The sequence below is a fragment of the Ambystoma mexicanum genome, chromosome 1p (assembly GCF_040938575.1).
Source record: "Ambystoma mexicanum isolate Mex_15411 chromosome 1p, UKY_AmexF1_1, whole genome shotgun sequence".
Classification (NCBI taxonomy): Eukaryota; Metazoa; Chordata; class Amphibia; order Caudata; family Ambystomatidae; genus Ambystoma; species Ambystoma mexicanum.
Genome location: NC_090921.1, coordinates 1,145,361,169 through 1,145,379,495, shown reverse-complemented (window position 1 = coordinate 1,145,379,495; position 18,327 = coordinate 1,145,361,169). Strand labels below are relative to the sequence as shown.

General features: G+C 43.9%; 1 protein-coding gene across 1 annotated transcript in view; it reads right to left on the bottom strand.

The window, feature by feature from the left end:
• The window catches only part of LOC138569756 (claudin domain-containing protein 2-like), a 245,284-nt gene that overhangs the window by 23,168 nt on the left and 203,789 nt on the right, over positions 1-18,327 (bottom strand). The window contains exon 5 of the mRNA XM_069648066.1: positions 16,105-16,227. Within this exon, the coding sequence (XP_069504167.1) occupies positions 16,105-16,227 (123 nt within the window). The remainder of the gene's footprint in view (positions 1-16,104; positions 16,228-18,327) is intronic.

The following is an 18,327-nucleotide window of genomic DNA, read 5'->3' as shown; positions in this document are numbered from 1 at the left end:
TTCATTAAGATACTTATGTAAAGCCAAGTTAATGTCTGTATTCGACGTGAGGATTTCTCTACGAATATCTATAATGACCTTGAGTCTTGCACCCCCTTAAAGCCCTAACTCTCAAAAAGTTTACTTGTCTAGAAGACAGATCTCTAAGACGTACATCAAGCAAAAGCACTTCCAAAAGGTGGCGAAATGACTCTAGCTTCCCTGCTTCCATTATTTCCAGACCACATCATGCTAGTGGCCATGATTTGCTATTCATTCCCTATTGTGAAGACAGTCACTGAAGCTGTTAACCTTGGGCTGAAAGCAATTATTTAATTTGATCAGGCACCAATAAAACAAATCTAGTGGAACTGACCCACAACTCATGGTAAGGATAAACCTAGTGTCATCCTTGGTGGATTCCATATTGAGATGGCATTTCTCAAGGTACTTGGAAATCATCTGAATTAAAGGTTTTGGACTGTAGCATGTGTTTAGGCTGGTGTTAGCACAACTGGAAAAGCAGATTTCTTGTTAAAGCACCTCATGTAACACACATCCAAAGGACTAAAAAATCAGAGCCAGTAGTCGCTTTGCGTATCTGCATCATGCCCATAATGAGTGCAGCAAAGACTTAGAAAATAGCAGTCAAGTAACATGGCTAGACGATTGGTGACAGGAAAGAAGTATATGTCCCCAGTTGCAATTCAGGTACATTATTCTTCAGTAGGAATGTCTCTTGATGAGTTATGTGAGAGCAATATGAGAGGGAGATTTCATGCTCTGTACAGGGGCCATATCTAAGATTGTGCCCAGGTTATTTTCCTTGTACCAAGCCCATTATGCAGATTGGATTCCTGTACATTTATATGATATGATTTCACTTAAAGAACATCATCGTACCAACCATGATGAATTCATGCAAGACAAATTTGTTATACAAAAGTCAAAACATGCATTCCCTGCAATTGCCATTGGTTAGGCCCATGAGTACAATAATGCTTTCCTGATAGGTCATCGTGAGGTTGTAGAGCTGACACAAAATCCAGAAACTCTGCCTTGCTGGATGGTTTATCATTCGGATATGGTCCCGTTGGGGTGGTCAGGAAAGGTCCTCAAAATCAGGGGCTTATGTTGCGCGCACCTTTTTTGTGACTGGGGCACGATGTTGCATGTTCATATGTATCCGGTGTAGTTAATTGTAAAATGGATATGTTACTTTAGTGTTACTTTTTGGTTACATTTGATACATATTAGATTGCATGCGCGTAGAAAGATACAATGTTGAAACCACAAAATGAAATATAAATACGATTCAGACATAATGTGCTATGGAGTGCCCATCAGCAGGCAATGCAAAGTTTTCATAAAGCGCATTCAAGAAAGGGGCCTGTCCTGAAGAACCCACTGAAAAGGGAAAGAGAGTATTCACTAAACATGCATGTACACTGAGAGAACATATAAAAGAGATTTATGAATCTACATGTAGTGCGCTTTTTTATAAATAGATTATAACACGGCAGTCAAGGTTTGACTTTGAGAAACTGGTTCTGCAGAGTTTCAGAGGCCAGAGGATAGGTATATAATTAACTATGACCTTAGCGATGGTAGTAGATCTAGATGTAATCTCTTAAATTCATGGGAGTTTGACAGAGGGTTTTGGCTATTTGTTTTTGACCAGCAATAAATGTGGAGTGAAGCGATGCTTGAGGCTAAAGTAATTGAAACCCAGGAGTTGCAATGATATTCTCAGATGTGCTGTGTGGCATGAAATGGCTGTTATTTAGATTAGACTGTTTCAGGATGCCAGTAAAGTTGGGGCGGATGAGATAGCTATCATTAGTGCAAAGAGACTACTTGTTTATTTAGCTTTCTTCATATCGCTTGAAGTATCTATGCAACCCATGTGCAATTAGGGTTAAGGTTAAAGGGCTCAGGCCAGTTGTTACTAGTAATGAATGATGTTTGCACACAAATGTTTAACAGTTTGATTATGTCATGACCTACCACAGACAAATCCTAAAAGGAGGTGTGTTCTACACATGAGCTGTAGATAGTATTTAAGATAACGGCTACCAATAAGAATGTAGGAATTGGAGAAAGATGGGATTTAATTGAAAAGGTTTTGTCCAATCACATGTGGGCGGGGTGGATTGTAATAAACTATATGGGAGAGTTTTAACTGTTGCAAAATTGCATATAATGTGTCAACTTATGTGGTTCAGTGAGACTTGGGTTAGTTTGGCCCAATAGAGTCATCTAGCTGCTCCCCGGACAATTGTATAATAGACTTGCTTAACTTACAAAATGTGCACTCGTTCCTCAGGTGGTGGGCTCGTTTTGGGTTAATGTGATTAGGGGCTCATCCCTAAAAATGTTGTGACCACAAAGAGACCCCAGGCTTTCTGAGATGTTGGGGGTCTCCTGTCTGCACAACTCAACTGTGGCACCTCACTACAGGGACCAGTCTTCCATGCACAGGTTAAAGGCCTGGCTGTTCCCCGTAGGCATGGTACCATGGGCGAGCTGCGCAGGATGACTTGACGGAGCACCACATCAGAGCGCTTAGATTTCATGTGAGTGCACTTTTCGGGGGTAAAGCAAGATGGGAAATAGGGTTAAAACATGGTTGTTTCTTTGATTTAAGGGGTTTGGTAAGGGTAGACTTGGAGTGTACGTGTAAAGTTAGTTTAGGCCACAGGGATTGAAAGGGTGAGTGTTTTAAAGGAGTGAGTGAACTGTTTTATGTTGTAAGTCCCTTGCATATACTTTTTCCTAGTTTGTTATTTTAGAGGTGTGAGGTTTTATCCCACCCAGCACGACCATTGTGAAGTTTTTCCTTATACTCTTAAGTTTGCTTGTCTGGTTGGTGGGAGGCCCAACCTAGAGGTGAGGTGGCATCTTATGGTAAATCCACCCGTAGATACCTTCCAGTCGTATACCCTTGGCATTCTTCATTCTATATTGACTGTGCGAGTGGAGCCCTTGCCTCGAAATTTCTTGGTTAGTCGAAGTAGTGAAGGGTAAACTTCCTTTAGTCAGGAAAAGACAGTTTTCTAGTAGAGAAGGCCGTACTAGTGATAAAGAGAGCGAGAGCAGTGGTGTTGTAGTGAAAAGCATCGTGCTCCTTTTATGCTCAAGTGAGCTATCTAGCTGCTCCCTGGATGATTGTACAATAAAGTTGCTTTACGTACAAAATGTGCTCTCATTCCTCAGGTGATGGGCCCGATTTGGATAAAGGTGACTAGGGGCGTGCCCGTATAGTCCGCTTAATTGAAGAATTTGATAATGGCACATAGATGAGCATCACCAGGAGAACAAAAATAATTCACAGATGGCGTATGAAAAAGATTTCAAGTATCTTACCTGAGTAATCGAAGATGTGGGGTGCCCGTTTACTGAAATCAGCTGTGATCCTATTGTACTCGGAAGTTGAACTATAGTACATTCAACAGTGACAGGCACAGTAATCAAGATTGAGAAACTTGGAGTTTACCAATATGAGACATATGCTATTGAGTGGCTTGCTAATCAAACCAAACATATCACAGATCCTATAAAATGGAAACAACTTATATGTCTTCAGCCATCCTCCAATCAGAAAAAAGTCACGCATTTACAATTACCATCACTAAAGAATGATTGATTGCTCTTTTCTAGATTGTACGTTGCCACACAGGTGTGTAATGGTGATTTGGTAGACTTTTCTTAGCTTCAAAATTGTGCCTATCCTACAGCACTTTAAAAACTAGGGAGTCTAAGAATGCGGAGAAAGTCTGATTTATTGAACTGCCAGCTCACACCTGGGAAATAAAATGTCTCTAGGTCAGGTTGCCATTCTTTTTTCATGAATTTTTTAAAAATTGTTTTATAGATACAAACAAAACAAAACAAGCAATCAAATAAAGGAAACTAATTAATACTTAATTACTACATTTAAACACACAGGTGTACGCTTCTTCCTGGCATCCGGTTCTTCTTTGCATATGTTATAGAGTTATTACATCTAATCATCTTTAGGATCATTTCGATCGCTTGTGTTCGTTCTCCGTACTGCATTCAGTGTCTCTATGGGTCCTCTTTGCCCACCTTCAATTGTGGTGCAGCCATCGTCAATATGCTGCGACCAAGGTTTGCAAAATAAATTCCAAGCTTATCCAACAAATGTTTTTGTGCCCAACATCATTGTTATGTTAGTAAATTTGTAAATTGCACATTTACCAGAGGCATCTTGGTGCTAACGACCAACGGGAACTAACTGAGCAACCCAGAAGCTAAAATAAGAGTTTTTAAAGAGCACCTAAAAGCCCGATGATTTTCAGTGGCCCTAGCTGATCGCAGCAAGGAATTCCACAATTTGGTGACAGCCACGAAAAAGTGCAACAACCCATTCTAGTCAACTTGTCACATGGAATCTCCAGATGGCAACCATCCTGAGAGCAGAGGGAACGGGCAGAAATGCAGGGCTAAAATGTTGCCTCCAGATACTTTGCCCCTTGCCCATAAAGGGCTTGATCCACAATACAGGGGGTTTTAATCTCAATTAGTTTGGGGACAGGAAGCAGGTGTAGATGATGTGGTATAGGCGAGATATGAGAGCCATAGGGGGTGCCAGTGGCCACTCTGGCAGCCGAGTTGGCAGAAGCTCTAGGCAACAGATACGATACTGGGGCTGAGCCAGGTCAAGAGAGTTACAATAATCAATGTGGCTCACTACTAGTGATAACACAACCTGAGCATGAAATTGCAAGGGAAGAATGGTAGGACCTTCCGAAGAACCTTCGACTGAAGGTGCCCTATTTGACAGGTTGCGCCAATTTGGGCCTTCATTGAAGCGAGGAGGAGATCTTTAAGCCCAAAACCTTTTCACCACTGACACCGGAGTGAGGAAGGTTCCTAGAGTCGAATGCTAGAAGGAGGGGGTCAGAAGGAGGTTGTCCACAGGGCTGTGGCAGAAGGAGGGCCCGTCACAAGAATCTCCATCTTGTCCCCATTTAACTCTAGCCAGTTGGTACAACAGCCCCCAGGCAACCCCTAAAGTGAGACACAGTGTTCAATTGTAAAAGATTAAGTTAAACGAAAATCTTAGTGTCATCAGCATAGGAGTAGCAGCAGAAGCTGTGGGAGTAGATGAGGCTCACTAGCATTTGTATATGCACATTAAATAAAATCTGGGACAAGGCGGAGCCCAGGGAGACTCCACAAGAAAGAGTGCTACAACAACAACGAAATGAGGAAGGAGAAAGAGTTTGTCCTCTGCCTGACAAAAAAGAGGAAAACCAAGACAATACTGGGCCTGAGATGCCATCTAGGGCTAGGCGATCCAACAGGATGGAGTGGTCCACCTTGTCAAGGCTGAAAGATCTAACCGAATTGTCACCCCCATTTCACCCTGATCGGACAGCCACACTAGATCACCCATAGCTGACACTAGGACACTCTCGGTCCCACGGCCAGGATGAAAACCAGACTAGAAAGAGTTTAATAAAAAGGAATCTTCCAGAAAATGACAAAGCAAAGGTAAGATTAGCATCTCCAAGAGTTTCATAAGAAAAAGAAGAAGACAGATGAAGGGGACATTTGTGGGAACAGAAGAGTCAAGTGAGGGTTTTTTCAAAAGTGGAACAACGAGAGCCTGCTTTAATTCTGCCGGGTTCAGGCCAAATGCAAAAGACGAGTTAACTACCTGGGTAACCCAAGGGGCAATCTCAGGCAGAACCTTTTGCAGAATACTCAAAGAAACAGGACGTAGAGGAGAAGCAGATTTCTGTTTGGCGGTGGCATTCAAAATATCGGTGGCAATAATTGACGGAAAAGAGGGTGCCTAATATTAACTCAGAAATCTGTGTTGGAATACCCACCATTTATTTGTACACAAACTTTAGAAAGAGAGTCACAAAGAGCTAGAGAAGTAACTATACTCATTGAAGGATTAGCAGTGGATGACAATGAACGCACCAAGGAAAATAATGCATTGGGTTGATTAAGAGCATTTTCGACTTTGCCCTGAAAAAGATGCATTTTGCCTCACCAATGGAACTATGATAGAGCCTAGTGGCTTTTTGGAAAGCCAACCGATCAGCCAAATGGTAAGATGGTCACCATTTGCGCTCGGCTTGCCTACACGTTAGACCCACAGATTTAAGGTCATCATTAAACCAAGGTTGAGTCCGGCGCTTATGGGCTCTGACAGATTGAAGAGGGGCAAGGAAATCTGCACATGTGACCAGTCCATGCATTGAAGTAGATAAATCAGCCGTTTCAGTGCAGCCACATTTTTCAGCGATAAAAGAGACCATATCGTCCTTGTCTACAGAATGCCAATTGCGTTTGAGAACGTTCACAGGTGCGCCTATTGGACGAGCCATCTAAGACTTGATAACAGAAGGAACTTCCAGGTGATCCGACCATATGACCTGAAAAGCAGGAAAAGCTGTCACAAGCGTCTCAGAAGAATAAATGAGGTCAAGAGTGTTGCCCAACTGATGAGCAGGCTCGAGAACAAGCTGTTTGAAATGAAGGTCACCCATGCTGTGGAAAAATTGTCCAGAAGCTAAATCAGAAGGGGAATTAAATCTTAAATGTAAAAGACCCACAATTACCAAATTTGTGAGCTTAATATGGAGGTCAGCCACCAGGTTCATGAATAGAGTCCTCAAAAGAGGAATCAAAATGCGGCAGGAGTTAGACAACTGAAATATGTATCACTGTTGAAGCAGAGAGTGACATTTGACCCAATAAAGCTTCCATTTTATTCGCATGTGTGATTGGTAGAGAAGACAGCCTAAACTGATTTCTCCAACAGGGTGGCGGGATTTCCGGTTGAGATGGATAACACAATCATTTCAGCTAGCAAATGCATCATATCAGGACCTGATGATTCCGTAAACCAAGTTTCTGTTATACACAGAATGTCTGATTGATGATCAACAATCAAATCATAACACAACGCCGACTGTGCAACTAAAGGGCGAGCATTGATACGAATTTATAGCAAGCATACTAGGGTTTTCTATAGGACAGTGAGCTATACCCAAAGGTAATAAAGTGTCTGGTGGGGCGAGATGCAAAAGAGTATCACAGGATAAAAATCCTTCCTTGGACTGGAAAGAGGAATAAGTCTTAATATCCATCTTTGGCCCATCCTGCTCATGGACGTGCACAGATGGGCTGGACATATGCGTGACTTCGGCGTGAGAGGCACGAGCCCGCTGCGCTTGTCTGCTGATCTCCCGGGAGGTCATCCAATTATAATGACACCTGGTATCGCTGAGGCCACTCCCCTTCCTCCTGCCGAATCAACAGTTCCCCTGGGCTTGAGGCCGGAGTACAAATGATGCCAGGCAACCTTGCTTTGTCAAGGCGACATACAAGGAACCAAGAAAACAAAACAGACCAATAATTAAAATAATAAACTAAACTAAGGAAAGCAAATGATCATAAAATTAAAAGGCGACCAGTCAACTGCCACGGCCTGGGTAAAACCAGAGCCTAAATGGAACAGAATAAAATGAACGGACTAAATTGAAACCAAACATTATTTTAAAAGAAATCCATAGAATATTGCACAGGCGGCAACAGCCATGGTGCAGCAATCATCAATATGATGCGACCAGGGCATGCAAAAAATATCAAAGCTTATCCGACAAATGTTTTTGCGATTTACATCATTTCACAATCTCAACCTGTATGAAGATTAGACATAATCTGGGATTTGTATAGTATAGGCCTGAAAGTTTAAAGCGTGACAGCAAAAGGGAACAAAGGGGTTCCGAAACGTGTTGAGCCAACAAGTCAGTTTCAAAAACTGCCAACAGTTTCTCTGCATTGAAGAAAACAAGACTGAATGTTTCTACTTTTTGACAACAGCTGCATCCGCCATTGCTAAAAACAGGTGATTACCACAAACTTTACTTTACTTTACTTTATTGCATTTGTACTGCGCAGCAATTAACCCGTGGGCATGATGGCGCGGACGAGACTAGACAACAAGAAACATATATGCGCAGAAAGAGCTGGGGGAGAGAACCGAGGATTCAACTGGGCTTTATTCAAAGAGCCATGTTTTTAAATTTCTTTTGAAGGCCTCGAGGGTCGGTTCCAATCTGAGGTCCAGGGGAAGGCGATTCCAGGCAATAGGGTCTGCTGTGGCAAATGCACCCCTTTCCACTTTCAAAGATTTGATTTTAGGAATTAAGAGCATATTATTATCCTGAGACCTGAGAACACGAGGAGAACACTTAGGCAGAATGAGTTTGTTGATGTAACGGGGCATAATGCCCAGAAGGCTCATGAATGTTAGGAGCATAAGGCGATACTGGATTCTAGCCTCTACATGTAGCCAGTGTAGACCTCTTCTTGCTGGTGTAACATGGTCCCGCCTGGAGAGGCCTGTGGCCACCCTCACAGCACCATTTTGGATAACTTGCAGTCGATTAATCTCCCTTTTGCTGATACCAGTCAGCAAGCTGCAGCAGTAATCAATTTTTGCGCCTACTATGGCTCTCGCCAGTGTTTCGGCGTTGCCCTGAGAAATCATAGGTCTGAGGTGAGTGAAGAGTTTAAGGTAGTAGGCTGCCCCAGATACAACACTTCCCACATGAGCATTCATAGAGAGGTGTTGATCAAGAATCACCCCTAGCGACTTACCTTTTTTAAGTGTGTCTAGTTTGACTTCGCGCAGCTGAATTTTGCTATACCTCCGGTCAAGTTTTAAAATCCGATTAGGGGATCCCACAACCATGAGCTCCGTTTTAGTTCTGTTAAGCGCCTGTCCATTTTGTACCATCCAATTCTCGATACAGGTGTAGACTTTGTTTATACGCTCTTCATCTTGTGTGTGGTCTCCCGTGAGGGGAATGATACATTGGGTATCATCTGCGAAATTAGTGAGCCTGATATTTTCATGCACCAACATAGAGAAGAAGGGGACAGTAAAGATATTATAAAAACAGGGCAGAAGACTTGCTCCTTGTGGGACTCCACACTCAATCGGGATTGTATCTGCTTCAGCTAGGTCTGAGCATACACAACTGTGCCTGTTTTTGAGAAAAGAAGCCACCCACTGAGAGGCTTTGGTGGAAAAAGCTGCCACTTGTTTGAGCCTGGTGACCAACAACGTGTGGTCAACCAAGTTGAATGTGGCTGAAAGGTCCAGCAGCATGAGCATGGTGGATACTCCCTTGTCTATGTTGGAAAGCAGCCTGGATGTTAGTTCCAGGAGGGCCGTTTCAGTGCTATGACCCGCTCTGAAGCCTGATTGCAGACAGATAAGAATTGGGTAGCTTTCTATATGTTTAGCTATTTGTATATAGGCAACTCGGTCCAGAATCTTCATCAAGAAGGCCGAGTTGGTAATAGGCCTATAGTTCAAGGGGTCATCTTTGGTGAGGCCTGGTTTTTTGAACAATGGAGTGACCCAGGAGCGTTTCAGTTCGTCTGGTACGGCACTCTCTTTAAAGGAGGCATTAACAAATTGCAGGATGGCTTCCAGCAAAAAAGGGGGGCATGCTTTAATTATAATGGCTGAGAAGGGATCACCCCTGCAACTAGTTGTTTTCAGGTGTTTGACCACCTCCGTCAGCTCTTTCAGCGTAATTGCTGAGAAGGAGAATTCTTGAATAAGTGGGCTTCTAATGTGCTCCTGAGGTTCTGGGGTGTTACCTTCATTCCGGGCGTTTGCCTTTTTAGGCTGATATTGGCCTTGATTCCCTGTAGTTTCGAGGCCATGACATCCTGGATAGCCTGGCACCATTTCTTGTCTTTTACGACTTTGTTGACCTTGAGGACAGGAGTCGATTCCTGCTCCTTGAGAATTTTAAACAATTCCTTGGCCTCTGATTGTGCTTCAGTAATCCTATTGTTAAAGAAATTCTTCTTTGCATCTAGGATGGCCACTTTATACAATCTCGTGGCCTCTTTGTAGGCCACATGAAAGTCATCAGAATAATTAATTTTCTATTTAAAATACAATTTACGCACAGCCACTTTTAGAGTGCGTAGCGCTGGGGTAAACCAGGATTTATTGGGGGTGACAAGCTTGTGTTTTTTCACTTTCTCCGGGGCTAGACAGTTGGTAATGTCATTGAGGGTTTCCATGAGTATGGTGAAGAGTTCCTGGGATGTTTCTGGCAGTAAATCATTAGTCAGATGTTTAACTACTGGGGAGATGTGTTCCAAAGTGAGCAATTTGGAGTTACGTCCCTTTGTTGGCGGGGAGCTTTTGCTTTTTGGTTTGGCGGGAAAGGGCAATCGAATTGCAAAGTTAACAAAGTAATGATCTGACCATGGGCAGGGCGAAGTGGTTAGGTCAGTGATGGATACATGCATTGCTGCAAGCCAGTCCAGAGTGTGTCCTAGTTGATGAGAAGGTTGAAGATTAAATTGGGCGAAACCGTGTGAGCCCAAGGTGGCCTCCAGGTCAGCTCCCTTTTGATCGTCTTGATGGCCAAGCCAATAGTTTAAATCTCCCAATAAAATGCTTACATGCTTTATGTAAATCATCAAGGCTTCTTGAGAGTGGCTCCATCCTCATATGGAGAGGTAGACACTCGCATCCTATTCCTCTTAAGGGTATGATAAAGCCCTAACACACACTGTAGACACCGACGTAGTTATCAAAACATTGGGCCTCATTAGGAGCCTGGCGGTGATGGTATGATTGCTGCCGGTAAGGCGCCGGCACCGTTCATACCGTCCCGCCCCATTACGAGTTCTGCTCGTGGGTTCCTGACAGCCAGCCAGATCTTACCTGGCGGGCTGTGCGGTACCCGCAAGCATAACTCGTAATGTCGCTGGGACCATTATCAACGGTGCCGACGCATCCATGCTCTCCACCCCCATTCTGCCCTTTTGGGCAGAATGGGGATCGGGAGCCCGACAATACCGCCACCCGCAAATGGGCAATTACCCACCCATTCATCTCGTAATGCGCCGGTTATTGCCCAATCGCGGAAGGTGGTGCCGGTACCCAGCATGGCGGTAGCTGTGTCTGCCATACAGGCACGGCTACCACCATGCTCGTAATGAGGCCCAATTGTCCCAACACTGATTAACTATGGGTTATATTTTTAATTGGGGAGAACCCCCAGTTCTTAGCTGCTGATGAGACAGCAAGAGCTCTGAGTCCTGATCGATGCATCGCCGTGACAACGTTCTGCAGAATTACTTGCTGCAAGATGGTGTCCTTTTTTGGAGGCAGAGGCAAACGGACAGCTTGGGACACCTGAAACACATATGGCGAATAATCTTCAGCATTCTGTACATTGGCTAACATGCTGCCTCAGCAGTCTGTAGACGAATCACGGAAGCCATTGGAGAGATTCGTAGTTTTGCTACATAACACACATACCAGCAGAGGCGAGCATGTCAATTAAGCGAAAAAGCAGCTGTGCACTAAAAAAGTTAAAGCAACTGACAGGTTAGCTGCTGAAAGGATGTGCTCATTCCCCCTATGCATATTAGACTGGACACTGCTGGGCCCAAGCAATGATTCCATGACCGCACCTTCCCTCACTGAGTGCATGGGAGCGGAAGAAGAAAGAATAGGGGTCGATCAGAAATATGCTGAACTGCCCTAGCAGAGGCTACAATAGCTTGCAAGTAACCTACATGATGCAGCTGAAAGGAAGTCTGGGCAGACATTACAAGTGTCAGAGATCTGCTCCACAGCGTATTGTCTTTGTGGTGCTCTTTGCATTGGCTAAAGTAAGGAGGGAGACAGTATAGCATATTTTAATAAAAAAAATAAAAAAAAGCATTTACTGTGGTAGGCATACTAGTGACATTTTTGTTTTTACATAAAATAACCATCAATCATTCTGTTGTATCCCTACAATGCCTAACCATTTGCAACAATAAAAGTCTATGTTACATTACAAACTGGAAAATGTTATTTGCAATTATTCATTCATTCATCTTTTATAACTCAAACCAGCACCGGGCTTCATTTCCACCTGTGTTGCTCTGTGTTGTCTTGCTTCCACGACAAACACGTTGCTCCTGAGCTATCCTTCCTGGCCAATTATCCGCCATTATGCTTTTTTACATTGAAAAGGTCTAATGTAGGCATAACAAACACTTAAATACACGCGACTCTCCAGAAATGGATGGCCTGTAACAGGAATTGGTGTAAATATTTAAAAATGTCTCCCAGGTTATTTACAGGGAAAATGTGAGATGGCCCTTGAAGCAGAAATTATTCAATATGATATGGTCTAAAGGTGGGCCCAAGTTCAGGCTTCTATCATGACAGCAGGATTGTTTCACCTGTTTGCTGCACTACAGCAGGCACGCCACAGAGTCTGGCAGGGGGTCTGCACTTCCGCTGCGGCTGTTTAGTGCTTATGTTTGACCAAAGGCTGATGCTATCGAGCGGGTTGGGATCCCCTTCCCAATGATCACAGATGAAACGCAAACTGAGCTTCTTGTAGGAAAATGAAAGTGCAAAAATACAAGATATGTCAACCTCTTTCTCCCAGGTCTGGAATGTTTGCAGCCCCGCAGGTTTTAATGGTTCCAAAAGAGAAGTGGTAGTATTTAGCAGAGCCAGCCCAGACTAACCACCATTCCAATGGCCATCATCACTGCTCAGTGCTCCTCCAATCACTTCATCAGTAAAATCGCCCCTTTAATCTACCATGGCCATTAAAGGGGCTGAGTCTTCACCTTAGTACTGTTTTTTCTAGACAATTGTATTAACGTGGACTTCAGTCTGTCGAGGGCGTTCACCTACAGAGCGTTCAGGCCATACCAATTGGAAAAGGCGCTGAGAAATGACATCACATTACATTACAGAGGTCTTCATAAAAAAAAACTTAAACGGCCTTAAATGGTTCATTAACATGTAGCCAGATTTAACGTCAGAAAAGATTTGATCCCGATCATCCTGCATTTCCATCCTTGCACTGGCTCCCAATGGATCATTCTGAAGACATTGATTGACTCACAAGCAACACACAGAAGGTCCAAGGACCCAACTACCTTCACAAACAAATCCCTCATTGTACCCACCTCAACATGTGAGATCCGCTTTGGAAATCAAGGTCACCTCAGCATCATGCAACCGAAAACACTTGGGAAGCAAAGCCTCGGCATAGTAGGCCCAGCAATTTGGAGCAAGCTCTTCCCGGCGTTAGGTTTACAGGAAATCCACTCTCTCCCGCCAAACCTGTTTGCCATTAGGATCAGGAGGTGAAATACAACACTATAGGCCTCATTACGAGGCTTGCGCTGACGGAATCAAGGGGGCCGGTACGGGACCGGACCCCTTCATCCCTAATAGCTCCATGGCTGCCTCCAAACTCGTAATGAGGCCCTATGTCTGGCTGCAGATGCCGGTGCAAGGGCAGGTGGGAGCATGGGAGTCTAGCTGCACATGCCATGCAAAGGCAGGTGGGAGCATGGGTGTCTGGCCGCACATACCGGTGCAAGTGGGGCAAGTGGGAACATGGGAGTCTAGCTGCACATGCCGTCCTGTGTCATATGTCTACTTTACTTCTTTCCCCTTTCCCGCAGCTTTTCTTGTTGCGCCATAAAGTAGCCAACAAGCAACTGGTGCTGCTATCAAAAAAAAGTAGATAAGCGAGTACTTCATCATGTTGAGCATACAAAGGAAGAGAAGAAAGAGCAAGGGCAGGTGGAAGCATGGGAGTATTTTGCTTTTTAACAAGGAGGACCCTTCATTTCATATATTTCATACGTATTTATAGTCTTCCTAGCGTAGAGCTCTCTCCAATCAGAGCAGAGACAGTTTGATCACTAGGCAAATAAAGACAGCTGAGCAAGGCATCAAAGGGCGGCACAGTATTGTGCAGTAGTTGTTCATACATAACCCTGTCCCCCACTCATTCCCGAGAGTTGTCCACCCTCAAACTCCTGCACTGTGGCATGCCTGAAATGTGACTGACTATACCCCAAGCTGTTCGTCCTTATAGAGGTACCGACCCATCGAAAATTACCTTTCCAGAGCACGCCTCAGATCGGGGCTTCAAAGCTACAACAAATGCAGAACTTGACTTATTCCCTCCAATTTCCTCAAAGTATAGCGACCATCAAAGTCCTATTCCAACCAAAGTGCTACTGCGAGCCATCATCTCTACAGGCCCCAGGGGCCAATGTACAAGTGCTTTTTATTTTCAAAAACGTTTCATTATAAACCACTTTAGCTCAATTTGCTTGCCAACAGTAATACGTGTGGGGTTCACTAATGTATGGAGGTAGAAGCATAAGTCTATACCTGGAGCCGGATGACCCTGTACAATGGTCAGATGTAGCAATGCACTTAAACACTTGCCATGCAAACGGATTAAGGACACCAAATGATTTGACAATAGCCTTCTGTGCTTCATTTAAACCCAGACATAAATCAGCAATGAGGATAGCACAGGGCAACGAAAGACCATGGAAGCAAGACCATGCAGAGCAGCAGAGGTTTGAATCCCACGCTTAGAAACAGACCTTGTATCATTATAAGAAACCAATAAATAAATATCCTGAAGAGAGAAATACTTCCAACCATTCTTCTTCCTGGTTGATTTCAGAAAAAGGTGTGGAGAAACCACATGTCAAATTCTCTGTCTAACATCTGAGAAGAACACAGTTTGCCCGCAGATTGTAATTGATGTAGGGTGACCAGATTTTCAAAACAAAAAACTGGGACGGCCAACAACATAAAAGAAGTACTACCCCATTGCAGCCGACCAATTACCGCCCCTCCCCCAACACGTCCCCACAACCACCACCCAACCATATTTCCAGCACTTCTCCTTTCTATAAACTGTATATAATCTCATTTGTGCAGTTTTGTCTGTGAATCGTGGCATGTTAATTCAAAAAGAGAGTTAGCTCTAATTGATATTACATGGCTTGTTGTACAATAATTTCCACGCCAGTCTCTGTAGCACAGTCAGTAAGTGATCTGACTTGTACCTGAGAGGTCCTCCAGCTTCAAAAATGGGAAAGTGTTGTGAAAAATAATTACGGTTTTAATTACCATAGCCCCCCAAACATGCAACCTCGGGACGGAGGGTCGGACTGTCCCCGGAAAACCCGGACGTCTGGACACCCTAAATTGATGACTCATATGTTCATGTCTATACTATTGCATGGGCACATCTGCTTTATGAATTGCACTGTTTAAAAGCAGTGAAAACAATTTGAGACACAGGTTTACTGTGTGTTGGTTCACACAGTCTGTGCAGTATCTGTTGTCGTGAAAATATAGTCACAATAACATCTTAAGGTACAATATTGTGGTTCACATTACACGTTTGATGATACGAGAAAAAAGTGGCAGTCATTCCGTTACCAACACTTTTCTTTGGGGGTAACAGAATTACCACTGTTTTTTCTGCCCTGCGATTTATAGGCTTTGGCGTATTTACTACCAGAGGAATTATGTGCTGTTAATCCGCCATTTTGGGGAGGAAAAGTGGCAGATTCACCTCCAGCTTGCTGGAGGTACATCCTCCACTTTATCTCCAAAAATAGACGGATTTACTGGTGGTAATTCCGCCGCCACTAAATCTGCCAAAAATCCCCATGGAGTCCTATGGACTACAAAAATGGGAAATAGCACTGCCCTATCACAATTTGTAATCCCGTGGTAACTCCATGGGACCAAGTGGCGGTAACGACAATTGAGTAATGAGGCCCTATGTGTGTTGATAATGTATGTATCGGTAGATGGACACATTTTAACTACAGGAGAAGATGTTCACAAATCAGTAGGCGTTCCATGTGGCTTTTCATACACTATGGGCCGTTAGACAGAAACTTTGCATCACTACAATTGGTACTAGGGGAATAAAATGCCCATATGGCAAACAACATATTCTTTCAATGCATTTTTGCATCAGGAGTGATTCCTCTCGAGTGCTAGGACTAGGGCAAACATTGCCCTGGTGCAAAATGCTTTGAAACAATGCTTTTTTTCAATAGGCCATTTTTAATCTAGAGCTTAATTCACGTTCTCCAATGCAATGTTTCTGAAATATGGAGCAATGTGTCAAACGTACGTCAAATTCATTCATAGACCAGTCTGCCTCTGGGCTGAACCTTTCTATGTAGCCATGATGTTGTACGGTGGTGGAAGAGGATAGACTAGAATCGGGGTTAGAGCCTTACCTGCAACAGAGCTGAATCCTACTGAAGCCCATCCTAAAAAGTAAGACCAGGAAAGTGCCACAGTATTGTTTTCGGTGCCTGGGAACGATCTGAAGATAGCCATGCCGATGATTTCAGAGGCCACTGGAGAGAAAACAAAACATATTAAATCCAGCCTATCTATTTATTTTATTTATCAGTCATTTATATAGCGCCTATACACTTAACAAGCATTTCAGAGTGCTCCATCACAGGGAGGGTGAGTAGTTAACCCAAAAAATTGACATTCTTAATAGGCATTTGAACATTCAGAATGGGCAAGCGCTATGCGTTTAGCGGTACAACATAGGACAAGGAGGAATACAAAATGTTACAACATATGACATCATTATTGTACGTGCCTGACAGTCGTTTCAATAATGCAAGAGCTATACATGAAGAATAGGAGAGGATAGGGGGGTAGGTTAAGATGAACAGAGCAAAATAGGTACGAGAGACACATAGTAGGAGAGGAGAGGGTGAGAGGGGTGGCAGGGAGAGGCACACTCAGCACACCAAAACGAAAGTGGCTGCAGATGTAAAGTCACCTAATTTCGGTTTTTAGCATAGGCACACTAACCATACCAAAATGAAAGTGGCTGCAGAGTAAAGTCACCAGAAATCGAAATTAGGTGAGCTACCTACTCAGAAGTAGATCTGCAGGGGTGCCTGAAGTTCTGGTGGGCCAGGCGTGAGGGGTCACAGTCAGCCCCCACAGTCCAGGAGACCTCATCAAGATGTGCTTCATTGATGGAGGAAAGAAGTGGGGGCATCCGGTCCAGCCAGGCCTGGACAGGCACAGACAAGGGCCTTTGATTGCGGGCTTTGGAGGCGGGCTGGGATTCGCCTGCTGGCTCGCCTGATTGATTATGAAGAAGGTGGAGGGCCCAACCATGGGCGAGCAGGCTCTAGGCCAGGCCCAGCAGTGTTTCTGGCAAAGGCGTCGGCCATCATGGAAAGGAGGCCGGGTACAAAGAAAATGGTGTTTTATAACACTGGCGTGCAGCTGCAGCTGGATGCTGTTGCACAAACAAATGGTGGAACATAACTTTTCATTTCATTGTAATAACGGAGATGTTGAAGAATGGTGGAGTTTCATACAAGCACCCAGTGCGCTGCGTTTCCAGGCCCCATAATAGCCCAAGAGGGCTTACATTCTGTGCTGCAGTGGGAGGGGTGGTCCACAGGCCGCCAAACCGCAAGGTGGGAGAGGAGCCCCTTCATGCATCAGGGACATCAGGGAGTGGGGGGAAGAGCAGATACACAAAGGGCCTATCGTTGAACAAGATAGAAGTGCCTGATGCACATCAATAACTAGCTTCTGAAAGCTGTAACCAATAACCTATTTTGGGATAATAACATTTGCAAACCCCCCACATGCCTACCAATAAGTGCAAACTATGTGCTGAGTAGGCAATGTCTTGTAGTGTTAAAAACATTAGCAACATTCGGTTCATTACAACGAGGTAGGAATCCATTTGAAATAGCTGAATATGTGTGAATCATGTCGGGTACCATTATTATGCCAGTAATTAGTTAATAATGATTTCACATAAAATAAACACAATTATTTAATGCAATCGTAAAAATAGATTTACAAAAAATTTGATTCATTGCTTGTAGTTAACAATGAGCCTCAAATAGTTGCAAATTTCGTTGTTATCTTTTGCAGTACAATTTGTTAGCCTCATATTTTAGTAATTCAACAAACATCACAGATAAGCCAGCTTCCTGCTCACACAAGCGGGAAGTCTTGTAGGGTGAGTGGGGAATAAACAGGTTGAGAAGGGCTTGCTAAGGTACGATCCAAGGAGGAGCATTGTGGATGATAGGGATGGCTATTTACGGGGTGTGAGTCCATGTATTCATTCGTAGGCTAGGAGAACGAATATTAAAAGGAACAAGCGATTTAGACAAAGCCACCCCACGAAAAGATAATGCCTAATGCCAGCTTGAAGATAGTATGGGTAGTAATGTTCAGCACTTTGTTGAGCGGGGATAGGGAATGCAGGAGAAGTCCTATGAAGTTGCTGGAGTAGTCACTCAACCTGCTGACGAGAGGAGTAGCAATTAGGGTTTTGTGGAGCAAGTTTGGGACAGATTCTTTACATGTTTAGCCGTTTAAGACTGGCTGTGTGGCAGTGGAGGTGATGAAAGTTGGTGTTTGAGGTCACTACAAAAGAGAACCCCAAGCTTGTGAGTCTT